The sequence below is a fragment of the Macaca thibetana genome, chromosome 6, assembly GCF_024542745.1.
Source record: "Macaca thibetana thibetana isolate TM-01 chromosome 6, ASM2454274v1, whole genome shotgun sequence".
NCBI lineage: Eukaryota > Metazoa > Chordata > Mammalia > Primates > Cercopithecidae > Macaca > Macaca thibetana.
The window spans coordinates 24,122,332-24,138,455 of record NC_065583.1 but is presented as its reverse complement, the minus strand read 5'-3'; the positions used below and the strand labels follow the sequence as shown (position 1 = coordinate 24,138,455).

The 16,124-nt window shown below is 45.6% G+C and overlaps 2 protein-coding genes across 3 annotated transcripts in view; both read right to left on the bottom strand.

Moving 5' to 3' along the window:
- Positions 1 to 16,124, bottom strand: part of ADAM19 (ADAM metallopeptidase domain 19) — a 98,905-nt gene that overhangs the window by 53,056 nt on the left and 29,725 nt on the right. For both annotated transcript variants that reach the window (XM_050793913.1, XM_050793912.1), the window contains exons 4-5: positions 7,419 to 7,497; positions 342 to 418 (exon numbers count right to left, since the gene is read on the bottom strand). In XM_050793913.1, the coding sequence (XP_050649870.1) occupies positions 342 to 418; positions 7,419 to 7,497 (156 nt within the window). The remainder of the gene's footprint in view (positions 1 to 341; positions 419 to 7,418; positions 7,498 to 16,124) is intronic.
- The window catches only part of MED7 (mediator complex subunit 7), a 437,050-nt gene that overhangs the window by 392,472 nt on the left and 28,454 nt on the right, over positions 1 to 16,124 (bottom strand). The gene's annotated exons all lie outside the window — the stretch shown is intronic.

Genomic DNA, 16,124 nt, shown 5'->3' with positions numbered 1-16,124 from the left:
GGCCACCCCCATGGCACAGCTGGGCCCCTCCTTTTTCTGTGAGTATAACCATCTTTTCAATGGCAGTCATCTCCTGATTTTTTGGCCTCACCATACCTAAATAATAACAAAACCTATATTTTAAAACATCAAGTTTCATCAGGAAAGTTAAATCCCAATGGATTTGTGGATTACCTAGGCTTTCCCTTGCCCGTCCTCCCAGGCTCAGCCCCTCTCTGGGCTGGCTTGCACACATTCTCAATGGACTCCTTCCCAAGGTCCTTGCCTTTGCCTTGTCTGTCTTGAAACTTCCATTCCTGAGGAGAGTGTCAGGTGCCACCTGTAGCCTTAGAGTCTCTTACCTAATTCCCCGGCAGGTGCTGAGCGTGACGCTGGACAGCTCTGTCTCCCTCACTGTGCCGTGGTAAAAGCAGTGATCCTAACAAGGAGAAAGGAGGTGGTCAGGCTAAAGAACACTGATAAGCATGGCAACGTTAATGTCTCAGGATGGTGGGTGACTCATGGCTTATTATATACCTACCCAACTTTATAGCACCTTACAACCTGCAAAGAGCTTTCCAAGACACAATTTCATTTGATTCCCAAAATAATCCTTGGAGACGGGGCAGGGCAGATGTCATTATCTCCATGAAGCTGATGAAAGGCTGAGGCTCAAAGGAGCAAAGAGATTTGCCCAAGGTCTCCCTGCTGTTTGGAAAATCCAGTATTTTCCTAGTTCAGAGCTCTTTCCATGGCATGCTGTTGGCCACAGAAAACACTGATTCCTGAAAGAGCCTGCCTCCCCACCAACGTTATCTTCGCAACCCCCTGCAATGAGTTGAATAGAACCCCCTAAAATTCATGTCCCCCTCAGAATGTGATTTTATTTGGAAATAGGGTCTTGCAGATATAATTAAATTAAGGTGATGTCATGCTGGGCCAGGCGTGGTAGCTCACACCTGTAATCCCAGCACTTTGGGAGGCCGAGGCAGATGGATCACTTGAGGTCAGGAGTTCCAGACCACCCTGGCCAACATGGTGAAACCCCGTCTCTACTAAAAATACAAAAATCAGCCAGGCGTGGTGGTGCACACCTATAATCCCAGCTACTTGGGAGGCTGAGGCAGGAGAATTGCTTAAGCCCAGGAGGTGGAGGCTGCGGTGAGCCGAGATTGCACTACTGCACTCCAGCCTAAGTGACAGAGTGAGATTCTGTCTCAAGGAAAAGGAAAAAAAAAAAAAAAAAAAAAAAAAAAAAAAAAGGTGGTGTCATGCTGAATTAGAGCAGGTCCTAAATCCAATGATTTGTGTCCTTCTAAGAAGAGGAAAGGACACAGAGAGACACACACAGAGAAAGAGAAGAAGGCCATGAAGATGGAGACAGAGACTAGAGTGATGAAGTTGCAAGCCAAGGAACACCAAGGATGGCCAGAAGCCACCAGAAGCTAGAAGAGCCTGGAAGGACTCTCTCCAGAGGCTTGGAGGGAGTGTGGCCCTGACAATACCCTGAGTTTGGACTTCTAGCCTCCAGGACTGTGAGAAAGTAAAATTCTATTGTTTTAAATCTTTAAGTTTATGGTGCTTTGTTGCCATAGGCCTAGGAAATGAACACTGCCTACTCTTCCACAGCTCAAGATGCTCTTCTACACAAATCCCTCCACACCTGAATCATACTTGATTTGTCACCTATGCCCATGAGGTCTGCTGCTGCTCTCCAGCCACTGTGTCTCACAGCTGTCAGAATTCCTCCATCACTACAAACAGCTGTGAGCACTGCTCTGTGCCAGGCCTGGGGCCAGCCCCTGGAGACACCATAGCCAGCAAATAGAGTCACAGCTTCAGCCTTCATGGGGCTTATGGTCTTGTGAGAGGCAGTCATTAATGAGAAATCCAAACAGATATAATTACAAACCAAAAGAAGGGGCTTGAAACAAACATTTCAGGTGTGGGCTGAGTGTTTTATAAGTCAGGTAACCATAGAATTTAGGAAGCAAATATGCACTGTTGAGCATGCTAATGCGCTAAACCAGACAGACGGGGATGAAATCAGGACTGTGTCCAACAAATGGAGGGGTAACAACAAGAGACACATTCCTAGAGGCTTCCTCCCAAATAAGTCAAGAGAGATGCACTGGTCAGAACAGAGAGAAGGTAAAACCCGCAGGGTAGAGCCAAGTTCTGGAAAGATCTCAAAAGGGATGGATGCAAACCACACAGTTGCAGACACAGAAGCTTTCTCTTTTCCCCCACCTCTAGGACCATGCTTCTTTGTCCCCACCGGACAGGGATGTGACCAGTAATCAGCTATCCCACGTGTCCGTATTCTCTGGCTCCACCTCCCTCCCAGCTCTAAGCATGAGTATAGACGAATAATTAAATTCAAGCATTTTGGCATAGCCAGGCATATTTAAATCCAGGCATAAGCAGTTCCACAACCTCTCTCTGACCTTCAGTGTCTTTAGCCTCTATCCCCCAGAGTGGTGGTGAGAATATTGTACATAAAGGAGCTAGTAAGAGTACCTGGCCCAGAGTGGCAGGCAATAAACATCGGCAACCATATAATCATGAAATTCTCCTTTATCAAATAATATGGCCTCAAGGGACCTGGAAGCCCACCAAAAGGCTGAATCCAAAGCCCTAGCTGTGCCAGTGCTCCATCCTATCCAGCCAGCCACGCAGCCAGATCAAAGGATACAGGCCAAGCTGACACTCAACATGGCCTCGTTCTCCAGAACACAGGTGCCCTTTCATCTGCATATGGTCCCTCGGCCAGCAATGTGGCTTCTCTGCCCATTCAAGCTCATACAGTCAGGAGGAGGGACAGAGCCAACCCCTGTCTTTGCATCAAACTCTTCTGGATTTTAAACAAGTCAGATGTCACCCTTGAGGAGCACAAAGGAAAGTCACTGTGCTGTGACTATGAAAGAAAGTGTGGCAGGCAAAACCCTCCTCCTGGCCAGGATTCCAACTGCTTTCAAATGCCAGCCTGTCATGTGGCTTCTCAACCTATCCCTGGGATCTGGGATTTGGAGGCCCCTCATGAAGCACTCAAGTCCTGAACCTGGTCCTTAGAACTCAACAGGGAAGCCACGAGCCCTGTAGCACAGGATTATTCATGGGGAGAAGAGGGGCCAGGCCTGTGTGGGGTAAATGGGGCTCAGAGGAGTTGGAATGACCAAGAATCAAGGAGTTCAGAAACATATATCGGTATAGTTTCAAAATGCTGGTTAACAGAAAGAACTGAGGCTAGGCGCAGTGGCTCACGCCTGTAATCCCAGCACTCTGGGAGGCCGAGGTGGGCGGATCATGAGGTCAAGAAATCTAGACCAACCTGGCCAATATGGTGAAACCCTGTCTTTATCACAAATACACAAAATTAGCTGGGCATGGTGGTGTGCGCCTGTCGTCCCAGCTACTCAGAAGGCTGAGGCAGGAGAATTGCTTGAACCCGAGATGGCACCACTGCACTCCAGCCTGGTGACAGAGCTAGACTCTGTCTCCAAAAAAAGAAAAAAGAAAAAAGAAAGAACTGAAACCCAGGGATGGCTGTGAAGAATCCCTGCACCTCCTCCTATCTCTGAATGGATGCTAAGAGTGTTCACAACTCCAGTTCTCTCGAAAATAGAGCACCTGACTTCTGTAACATGCTTTATAATTTACAGAGCTTTCACATACACTATCTCATGCGACGACGACACCTACAACTTGTATTATTAACAGTAAGAGGTCAGGTGGGGTGGCTCACACCTGTAACCCCAGCACTTTGGGAGGCTGAGGCAGGCAAATCACTTGAGGCCAGGAGTTTGAGACCAGCTTGGCCAACATGGTGAAACCCCATTTCTACTAAAAATACAAAAATTAGCTGGGCGTGGTGGTGGTCGCCTGTAATCCCAGCTACTTGGGAGGCTGAGGTATAAGAATCGCTTGAATCTGGGAGGCGGAGGTTGCATTGAGTTGAGATCATGCCACTGCACTCCAGTGTGGGCAACAGAGTGAGACTCTGTCTCAAAAAATAAAATAAAATAAAAAAATAAGAGCTAACATCTAACCAGGCATGGCAGCTTATGCCTGTAATCCCAATGCTTTGGGAGGCCAAGGTGAGAGGATCACTTGAAACCAGAAGTTCAAGGCTGCGGTGAGCTGTGATCATGTCACTACACTCCAGCCTTGGGGACAGAGCGAGGCCCTATGTCTAAAATAAAAGAGCTAATATCTACCCAGCTCTTACTGTTTGAACAACTTAGGCAAATTTTTCCCTTTGATTCTGACCACAATCTTATGAGGTAGATATTATTATTGCCATAGTTTAAAGGGGGGAAATTGAAAGAGAGGTTTTAAGTCATTCACAAGGTGACACAGCAAAGTGGAAACTGGAACCCCACCAGCCTGGCACCAAGCTCCATCCTCTGCCTCTCTCAGCAGTAGCAAAGGAGGAACTTGGCTAGTCAGGGCTCTTTTATCCCCAGCTTCTCTAGCAACAAAGGAGACAAGTTCTAGCCTAAGCCTTGCCACTTGCTGGTTATCTGAACTTGAGCAAGTTACTTTTCCTCTTCTCTCAATTTCCTCATCTGTAAAATGTGGAGTTGGAAGAGAAGTTTATGAATTCCCATAAAAATTAGTGATTCATCTTACCCTTCCACAGCGCTGCGAGTCAGATATCAGCATATCCAACTTACAAAGGAGAAAACTCAACACTAGTGTGGTTAAGGGGGTTGTTTAAGGTCATATAACTAGTTAAAGCCAAGATAACAACCTTGGCTTCAGATCGCAAACCGTGTCATTCTTTCTGTCGGAACACATTCACAGACCCATTCCCCCAGCCGCCTGACCTAGATGCAGGCTGTCGCCAAAAGGCCTGGCTGATGAGTCTTGATAAGGTTGCCAGAATTCCAGCTACCCCAGGCCAAGTTTGGTAGTAGAGTGCAGTCTCCAACATTCGGGTCAAGGGCAGCTGAGTGGTTTATTCCATTCCCACTTTTCATTGAGGTCTCGGCTCCCAAACGAGAAGTCTGACTGAGAACCCCATGGGCCTGGGTGGGAGCTTTGCAAGAGTCTAGTAGCAGGGGATGTAAGCAAACAATGAGTTGTCCGTCCCAAGGTTCAGCTAGGATGTGCTTCAGCCAACAAGACCTTCTGGAAGGAGGGGACTTTGGGAGAGGGGGAGTTCTCTTCCAGTCCTCTATTTCTGAAAGGCCCTTACAACATCTCTGCCTAATGCACAAGCTGAGAGCACAAAGAACAAGTCAAGAATCAGTCATGAAGTCATTGCATTCCTCAGCTTCTCAGCCTGATGGGGCCACCCCAAGGGGGCTTTCATAGCAGGAAGCGTGAGCTCATGGCAAATTTGTGGACTGAGACACATTCTTGAGCTGTGGGTATAGAAGTGGCAGGATCCAAACTCAGAGGAGGGTGTTTGAAGGAGGTTGTCATAGCTAGGCTTTCTAGGCATGCCTGTTCCCCCATCCCACCCCTGCCCCTGGAGGCAGAGAACAGAGGTCTCAAGAAGAGAGGAAAAGTTTTGACCAAGGGGCATTGAAGAATATGAAGTCACAGCTAGACAGCCTTCCTGGGGATGAGAAGACACAGCCCAACTGTGCTGCAGGCACTGGCCACACTACCAACTCCTTCCCTATCCAGGGAAGTCTTGGTGAAGAAGGCAGCACTGGTCCTCGCATTCAGCCATATAATACAGCCCCTGAACTACCCAGTTACTATACTCCAGGTCTCTTGGATCTATCAAAAACTGTGGCCGGGCACGGTGGCTCATGCCTGTAATCTCAGTGCTTTGGGAGGCCGGGGCACGTGGATCACCTGAGGTCAGAAGTTCGAGACCAGCTTGGCCAACATGGTGAAACCCCATCTCTACTAAAAATACAACATTAGCCAGGCGTGGTGGCTCATGCCTACAATCCCAGCACTTTGGGAGGTCAAGGTGGGCGGATCACCTGAGGTCAGGAGTTTGAGAATAGCTTAGCCAACATGGTGAAACCCTGTCTCTACTAAAAATACAAAACTTAGCCAAGTGTGGCGGTAATCCCAGCTACTGGGGAGGCTGAGACAGGAGAACCGCTTGAACCCGAGAGGCGGAGGTTGCAGTGAGCCAAGATCTCACCACTGCACTCCAGCCTGGGTTACAGAGTGAGACTCTGTCACACACACACACAAAAATTGCCTGTCCTGTGTCCCTTTCCCCATCCAGGGGTAATCTGGTGAACTAATCTGAGCTGTTAATGACTGATAGCGGCCAGTGTTATCTTGCTGGACACTTGCACTCCAGCAGGGATATTTTAAAGAACGGGCCTGCTAGAGTACTCAGGTTCCATGGGAAGCTGCTGGAGGAGTCCTGAGGTGGAGGGACCTCTCCTGCTGTTCTCTACACCGCACCTCCCAGTCCGTGTGCCTCAGTAGTCCATTATGTCCTGCCCCAAAGGCAAAGGTCACTGCTGCTCCTACCAGCGTGCGTCTTCCCTTCTTTACCCCCATCTCACCAGCCCAGACTTTGAGAATGGTCACTTGAATCCAGGGTTTCTCAACTTGGGCACTACGGATATTTGGAGCTGGATAATTCTGTTGTGGGGGAGTGATGGGTCTGTCCTATGCATTACAGAATGCAGATGCCAGTAGATCCTCCCTGCCAGTCACGGCAATCAAAACTGCCTCCAAACATTACCAGATGTCCCCTGGGGTCGGGGGAAAACCATTGGTTCTCCTGGTTGAGAATCAATGTTCTGAGCCTACAAATTCCAATAGGCATCCCTGTAAGAAGAACCAGACACCATGAAATGTGTATCATTCACTACCTTAAATGTCTACCAGTGGAGTGCGGCAAAGCAAACTGACATGTAACCATCTGAAAGACCATTTTCTAAATGAAAGATCTTTGACGTTGTGTAAACATCCCTACTCAAAAACAACTTTGAGGGAAAAAATGTCCAATATGAATACAGAAGCAAAATTAAAAAATCTTCGTAACTTAAAAATCACATTAAAATAGCAGACTACAAAATGTATATGCACAGTTATTACAACTTGGTAAATGTTATACATCCATTTAAAAAGGACTGATCAAACATCTAATTGGATGAGATGACAGGATTATGAGTAAGTCATTCCTTTTACTAAAACTTTCGTTAATATGTGGGTAATTAACATAAAGTAAAGAGCATGTATGTTTCATAATAATTTGCACCAACTGTAATCAGATGCAATTACCCTAAAATAGTCTATGTTTCTTTAGCCATTTTAGTTAGCAAAGAAGGGGGAGCACCTATGAAACATCAAATATATGTTTTGCTTCTCTGGTTTGCTCCCTTGGTCTTCACTTGGGGGAAACACTCCCTTCAGGGGAGGGACCAACTCCATCAGGCGTCTCCTGAGGTCCTAGGAGTGGTGCTGGGAGAGGACAGTTGCTGTATAGACATTTGTTGACCTGAACTCACCTCCAATTTCAGTGTGGTGGTTTGAGGGTTACCACTTGAAGTATAATGGGTTTCTGTGTAGGAAGGAGCAAAAAGTTGCCTGCAAAAAATAAAAAGAGACATTTATATCATAAGTGGATGAACTCCATTCTCCTAGCAACAACAACTAGTGATTTTAACTGAACCAGGCAGGACTATCCCAAGCATCTCCATGCAAAAGAAACTGGGCAGCCACTATGGGCTAAGGAACAAAAGGGAAAACCAGAAGTTTGCTATTAATTTTATATTTAATGTAAATTAAATATAATTTATCATCACTATGGGAACATCACTCCAACTAGATCGAATTGACAGAACTAAAGCAATGATCTTAGTATTTGTCTGGGTCCCGGGAAAACAGACATGCAAACACATGTAAAATTTTCCAGGGCCTATGAACCCTATTGTGTACCTTGGTTGATTTTTCCAGCACTGGATCTACCAATTTTTAGTATCAGCAGACCAATTTTTCTTTAAGGGAATACCTCTTCTCTGATGTGTATTTTGGTGAGACTGTCAATCAAGGAGTCCTACTTGGCCCTGGCCAAGGGGTGACCTGGCCAGCGGAGTGATGCTGCCAGGTCTGAACAGATGGAAGCAATGCATCTGTTCTTCTGTGCCTGCCACAAAGGTTCCCTAAGCTTCCGTTGCCTGCCCTTTCTGACGCTTAGTGGTTCAGATTCCCTGAGACCTGGGACTATATTACCCTTCCAATAAATTCCTTTTTTTCTTTTCTGAACTTGGACATTGGTTTCTCTCACCACAGACCCCTTGAAGGAGAGGTTAAGAATCTCCTCACCAAAGGCCAGGCAACTCCAAGAAATATTCTTAGAATTTCTCTAAAAATTAAAAGAAAAATACAAGAGTCAAATGGATGTTTTCAACTATTAATAGTTCAGCTTCACTAAAGGGAGAATTGATCTAGAGAAAGCCAAGGTCGGCCAGGCGCGGTGGCTCACACCTATAATCCTAGCACTTTGGGAGGTGAAGGCTGGCAGATCACCTGAGGTCAGGAGTTCAAGACCAGCCTGGCTAACATGGTGAAACCCCTTCTCCACTAAAAATACAAAAATTCGCTGGGCGTGGTGGTGGGTGCCTGTAATCCCAGCTACTCGGGAGGCTGAGGCAGAAGAATCGCTTGAGCCTGAGAGGCAGAGGTTGCAGTGAGCCGAGATCATGCCATTGCACTCCAGCCTAGGTGACAAGAGCGACACTCCATCTCAAAAAAGAGAAAAGAAAAAAAAAAAAAAAAAAAAAGGAAAAAGAAAAAAAAAAAAGTCCAGGTCAAGGGGCAAGAAAGGTTTCTAAAGGAAGGCACCATTAGAAATTCAAATCTGACAAAAAGAGAATGATGTGGCTCTGTATGTACTAATATGGGAAGATGTCTAAAATGGAGTTAGACAGCAATAGTAAAGTTCTGAAGAGTATGTATTTTAAAAGTCCATTTCATTGAAAATCAAATACTACACACTCTAAAGCAGGCATCAGAAATAATTAGACGCCAGGTGTGGTGGCTCACACCTGTAATCCCACCACGTTGAGAGGCTGAGGCAGGCAGATTGCCTGAGGTCAGGAGTTCAAGACCAGCCTGGTCAATGTGGTGAAACCCTGTCTCTACTAAAAGTACAAAAATTAGCCGGGTGTGGTGGCAGGTGCCTAGCTACTCGGGATGCTGAGGCAGGAGAATTGCTTGAACCTGCGGGGTGGAAGTTGCAGTGAGCCGAGATCCCGTCATTGCACTCCAGCCTAGGTGACAAGAGCGAGACTGTCTCAAAAGAAAAAAAAAAAAAAAAGGAGAAACAAATGACCTTTGTTGATGGTGATTATCTCAGGAGTTGCAGAAGATGTTTACAATATAAGTTGCATATTTCTGAAGCTGGTTGACTTTTAAATTAACTGTCAGAGAGCTGTTTTGAAAACTGAAATTTTAACTTAAAACTGCTCTTAAAAAGAAGAAAATGTAGGCTGTGGCCAGCACAGAAAGCCAAAGGAATCTGCAGGGATAACCCAGGTTTTAAAGGAGGTGACGTTTCCCAGCAAGAGAGGGTCATTGTTGAGGGTCTCTAGAATCCTTCTAGAGTCACTTCTAGCTCTAAGTTCTGGGATCGCTCAGATTTCCCTCCATCCCCAGTGTGTGGTCAGAAGGCAAATGCCACAAGAATTGTCTTCTGTACTATGTCAAGTCCTTCAACTTCTCGCCTTGGACAAGAAGAAAAGAAGCCCAACAGGAAAATGTAAAAATAAAGCAAAGCACAAACCCCAGCTTTGTGAAGAGAAATTCTCATTCACATGGAAACTTTGGGTCAGTGGCTAACTTGACAGAATCTGTCTCCCAGTCCTTTCTCTTTCTCCTTAGCATCTAACTAGCCCAAGATTCGAGGGAGGAGTCACCCATTTGCCTGAGGGAGAAAAACTGTAAGCCTCAGGAGGGCAGAGGCCAAGCAGTTTTGCTCACTGGTTTATGTCAGTGCTCAACATTTGTTCAATGAAAAAACCACTTAACTAGTTACTGAATGAATAGATGGATGAGTAGTTCAGTGTCCTGGGAGCTTAGAGCATGGTCTGGACACTGGAAAAACTGATGTTTTGATTCCAGCTCTGACATTTACTGTCTCTACGGCCGTGAACAAGTAAATGTATGTCTCTGAACCTTTGTTTCCTCTTAGACAAAAAAGAGGATGAAATACTCATTTGACAGGGCTGTGATGAGGATCAAACAACATAATAAATGTAGCAGGCTTAATGCCATGCCTGGCACAAAGTGGAGCTCGGTAAAAGTTAGTGATAATCATTATTGCTTTCAACAGGGATTATGACAGAAGAACCCAGAAAGTTTCTCTAACTTTCCCCAGCCATGAACTCCCCAGTCCATCGCTTAAGAGAGGTGGTAAAACGCAGCGTGCTCATTCCTGCAGCCCATTTCCTGGGTCTGCTTTCACACACTGCGCCACGTACAGCTGGTCAGGAGTTCAGAGTTTAATGGTTCATTCCAGGTGTCAGTGGGGAAGTGTGACTTTTCCCACAGAAAATGCACTCCTGGTAAAAACATTCTCAGCCTCCTCTGAGACTTAGCAAGGGGGGAAAACAATCATCCAGCCAGTGACGTTACCCCATCATCACAGGACTCTCCGACCCTCAGCACTGAAAGGAACCCTAGAAATCATACAGTTAAACTCCAGTTACACTGTGAGCTCCCCAAAAACAGGGACCTCGGTGTCCTTGAAGGCTTCTCCCCGGCCCCCAGCACCTAGCAAGCAGGCAGTACATGTGCATTCTGTGAACGAGTGGATGAGTGAATAAACTCGCAAATGAATAAATGAACTTTTTATCTCATGTAGGAATCTGCCAGATGGCCATTCACCACTGGACACCTGCTAGGAGAGGCTGCTCCTGAGACTACCCACTCCATATCTGACCACATACAGTAGTTAATTTTTACTCCCGATTAAAAACTACCCCTCTGGCACTGGTACCCACAGGCCTTCGTTCTGGCCTCTGAATCTGCATAAAACAATCTGCCGTCATCTTCCACCTAAACACCCTTTCTGAAGCAGCAGTATCATCTGAAACTAGTTAAAAATGCAAATTGTCGGGCTCCACCCAGACTCATGAATCAGATAGAAACTCTAGGGTTAGGGCCCAGCCATCGGTTTGAACAACTCTGCAACTCCCCCAAGCTAGGTCCATATACGCCCATGTGTTCAGGTGCTGCTCTCAGAACCAAAGGACACTGCTGTCCCACAGAGAGGAGGGCACGTGGCCACTGAGCAGCCCGGCCCAGCCCAGCTGCCCCATTCTCTGACCACATCTTGTTCTCATCTCCTCCCTAACAAGCGGCTGGCTCAGCAGACCGGCAGGAAGCCGTCTCTCACCACTGGATTGCATTAGGATTTTCAGGAAACGACTTATGAGTGATGTGCATCCAGGAAGAGAAAGGACTGTGCACGATTTCCCATTCCGCCCACTCTTTTTTTCTAGCTTTAATAGAAAAGCAATTTCTGTTCTACCCTGCTGCCTCCCGCTCTGTCTGCTCCGTGCTCAGGAGCCCATGGACAGGCAGAAATCAGTAGGACACTGCCATGTCTCAGCACCATTAGAATAGTAGCCAGCACTACAGTTGAGCAAAATCTGTGTCACTTAGATTCAAAAGTCCCCGAGCAAAACCTGCATCTTCAGACTTCCACCTAGGAAAATAAGCTACCCCCAAACACTGGACATAAAACATCAGGTCACTCTCTAGGGAAAAAGAACTGAAACCTGTACAAGCAGCCAGCCCCAAAAGTACACTGCAGCCTGAAAACAGCTTGGACCCATCTTTCCTAAGGCTCGGAAGCTTCAAACTCAGGACAATTCCTTTAAGTTCTATTTATCATCAGACAAATTTCAAGTGCCTCTCTATGCTAAACCACCCTCTAGAGAGGAAGGAGCAGTGACGCTAAAATGAATTTGCAAAACATCTTCTGGGAGCTCAAACCTTCTTCCTCCTGCTTCAGATAAGCAAACCAGTGAAGATAAAGTGATAACAATTTCCAAATTACCTTGAAAAACACTCTCTGCAGACGAGCTCAGCATACGCGAGCTCTGTTCACCTCAGTAGCGAGTTTTGCTGACACCTCCTTTCTCTGGGTCTTTCTCTATCTAAATCTTCCAAGAGTCTCCAGATGATGCCTTGGGAGGTCCTGCTTTTCTGGTCTCTCTTATTTCACTTCATTCTGCCTCTGTTAGTAATAATGTCCTCACCATGCGACTTAGCCCAGCAACTGCACAACACGGAAAGACTGTTCAAAAATACACAATCCCCTGCCTTCTCTAGGGAAGGATTAAGAAATCTGTATTTTTAATCTTTTTTTTTTTCAGGTGATTTATGTTTTCAGGTTGTGGGAATTATTCTACTCCATTTGCGCAATTTTAACATTTTTAATTCTCTTTTTCATGTCTAGCCTCCTAATCACCTTCCAAAAATCTAAAGATCATCCTAGCCCAGCAGAGAGGGAAAGTCAGAATGCTTTGGTTTAAGCAGCAGCCGCGCTACGCAACTGCCCTTCCAAAGCCATCTTTTGGAAATAAAGCAAAAGATGACTATGGTTCCTCTCAATGTCACACAAGTGTACAGCCACGGCCAGGCGCGATGGCTCATACCTGTAATCCCAGAACTTTGGGAGGTCGAGGCAGGTGGATCACTTGAGGCCAGGAGTTCAAGATCAGCCTGGCCAACAGGGCAGAAGCCCTCTCTACAAAAAAAAAGTAGCCGGGTATGATGGTGCGTGCCTGTAATCCCAGCTACTCAGGAGGCTGAGGCAGGAGAATCGCTTGAACCCGGGAGGCGGAAGTTGCAGGGAGCTGACATTGCACGACTGCACTCCAGCCTGAGTGACAGAGCCAGATTCCATCTCAAAAAATTAAATTAAAAAACACGGAGCATAGCCAAGCTTTAGAGTCTCAGAGGCCTGCCTACTGTTCTCTGGTCTTTATGGGAAGAATGTGGCTTTGAAAGATGTACTATTTACAATTAATTACGGCAGCCCTTGCTGCACTCTGTAAAATCAGATGTTAACTTGTAAAAACTTAATAAGATACAACAGAAATGCAAATATTTCCATCTAGTAGAAAAGATAACCCCAAAGGTTATGGTTTTACAGCCCCTAGGATATTAACTAGTTTTGTATCTCATTTAGCAATCTTATCTCAGCATTCCTTTTTTCACTGTTAAATACACACACACACCCACACAAACACATCTTAGTTTCCCTTATCTAATTTTAAACCAGTTTTATCATCTTGCTGGTTCCCCCATTAATTAGATAAATAAAACTTTGAGAAGAGCTCACCATGCATTTGTATAAAAAGTGTTTTCACGTGAGCCACAAAAACCCCCTCCATTTTCTAGACTGCAAAACAAACAGACTAATAATCACCGTCAGTATCACAGCGATGCTGAGGACCAAATGAGAAAATACTTTCAAATCCTAGCTCTTATAAGTAGTGTGAGTTCAGACTGGTCAGTAACTTCTCCATGCCTATGGTTTCTCATCATAAAAATGAGGAGAATGATAAAATCTACTTCACAGTGCTCCTGTAAGATGTTAGAATAGTGCCTGGCATATAGGAAGATCACATGACTATTCGTTAGATAAAATGAACAAATGTGAAAGAATTATTTGTAAAGTAGAAAGTATTTGCGCTTTACAAATATTGCTATCATTTTCTCCAGCACTAGCTATATATACATGTGCCAAAATCTTGATCATTGTTAAATCTAGGTAATGGCTGTCTGAGGCTTATAATACTAGTCTCTCTCTTTTTGGGTTTATAAATTTTGACAATATTTTTTAACTAGCTGGGTGATACGGTGCAAGTCACAAACTACTGAGCCTCAGTTTCCCTTTCTATCAAACAGAAATGGCAATGCCCAGGACAGACAGGTCCTGGAAAGTGTCTCTGAAAAGCAGAGTGCTATTCTAATGTCATGGCCTGCGCTAGTCTAGATTTGGGACAAAATAAATTCAGTGAGTAATGTTTTGTTTTCTAAGATGCTGAAAGACAAGCAGGGAAGAGACAGCTAGAGCTGCTTCAGAACCAAGATTTCTGCATCAGTGCTCATTCCACCTCTGACTCCAAAGGAATGGAAACAAACCAACGTGCCAAAGGCATGGCCCCAAAGCCAAATAAGGGACTGATGAGTCCAGGGGGCTGCAAGCAGACACATTCCTTTATGAGGGAACAGAAAGGCCAAGGAAGGGGGAACTTTGGAGGTTGCTCCGAGAGTAAAAAATTGGGACCTCCTCCTATTCCAGGGACTCCCTTGAATAAGCACCATCGTTGCCAGAGGAGCAGCTTTGGAAGCAACACTCCGAAGGCAAAATGGCGCCATCCAGAAGCCTGGCAAAAGGCCAACGCTACTCAGTATGTTTTCTTTAACTTCCTATTAAGGAAGTTTCCAAACAATGCGTTAAGTCAACACTCCCTTTCACCAACCACTTCCCATGACATCTTCTCCCAGTCCCCACAAGACCTGGCACCCTTCCGACTAGTTTCTGGTCCTGTGTTTTGCTATTACATTATATACCAAAGGATGTTTGGATGAGCACCACTGACTCCTTTGGCCAGCAGGGTCTTTACTTAACCCTCTTCAGGCCTCCCTCTTGGCTGCCTCTATGAAGATGGGTAACCTCTCTGCACAAATAGAGCTGACTTCTTGAGATCAGACAACTTAACTGGCAGGGACCTGAGGGGCCCTCAAAATGGCTCACCCAAGAAGAGTTCACAAATTTGTTTTCCAGTGTCCCAAATAGTCCATTATGTGTATTTGTTGAAACCAGATAAGAACAGTTCGGGGAAATGAGGTGCTACCTTTAGTATTTCTGAGAAAAATTTAAAAGCGAAAATGGTGAGTAGGAGCAACTTCTCTAGCAACCAGTTTTTGGTAAATAACCACAGTGTTTATCAGATTAGCCGATACCACAGAAAACCTGAAGGGAAAGACGGATGTAAGAGGGTATGAGGAGAGAGCTACATCATAAAGAAAAATGGTGTGGATAAGACACAGGGGAAATGAAGAGAAGGACCCTCTGAGATCACTGAAGCTGTGAGAATATGCTTAGAAAAACGGGAATAAGCGGACCACTCCCTGAAACTAACAAACAAACATAAAACAGGGAGGTGTAGGTGCTTAGCGCTTTTTAGGCTCTGATTAAATATCCCAGTAACTTTCAAAAACTTGTCCAATGTTTCTTAGCACACTAAGGCACAAACCACACCCAAAGCATAAGTCAAGGATGTCAGAACTTGGAAAGCCCTCCTAGATCATAGTGGATACCTATTGTCGGAGCCTGCCCAGCATCCGTGCCACCTTCCTGAGATAACAGTGGCCCGATTTGTATTTAAAGAAATACTCCCTTCTCATAGCATTGCTGACTAGGGCACCTGGAGTTGATCAAGATCCCTGCCCTTGCCTGGCCAAATGAATGCTTCATGATATGCCTGGACAGTCAGATCTCATCTCGAAACTTCAAGATGATAGTACATGAAGGGACCATCTATTCATTCTGGGACCTCAACCTTTCCAAACCTTAGTTTTTCAACTTTTCCCTCATTCTATGCATTCCCCCATATCCTTTCCAAAAAGATTGTTCAGGAGAAGCAAGGGTTAGTGTGTAAGTTACAGAGTCTACCGCAATGAAACATTAGTTATATACCACCCTCTCTGCCCAACCCTGACCTCCACTTTCACAGATGGAAGAATCTGCAAAAGAGCAAAAGCAACTTGCCCAGCATCACACAGTTATATTTTGTTTCTAAACCCATCATCTCAATGAACTAGAGTAAGCTAAATGTCAGTGGTAGACAAGCCAAGAGTTGGGCCATCCAGACACACCCAGAAGGCAGAGAGAAAGGCTATTCATGCAATCTCATGAATAACTGCATATTAAGCAGTGTAATGTGGTACAAACTGCAGGCCACCTGGCATCGGGAGGGCAGAGTTTCTCACAGCTTGATTTCATCACTATTTGCTGGGGGTCCTTGGTCAAGATGCAGCACCTTTCCTGAGCATCAGGCCCTGCAGGCCGTGCATCTGCAAGTCCAGGCACTATGCTACAGGATGGGGCTTCAGCAGCCAATGAGGCAGGCCTAGGTTTCCTTTCCCTCTCCTGGCTTGGCACCTGCAGTTTCCAAGTGCTTGGCAAATGC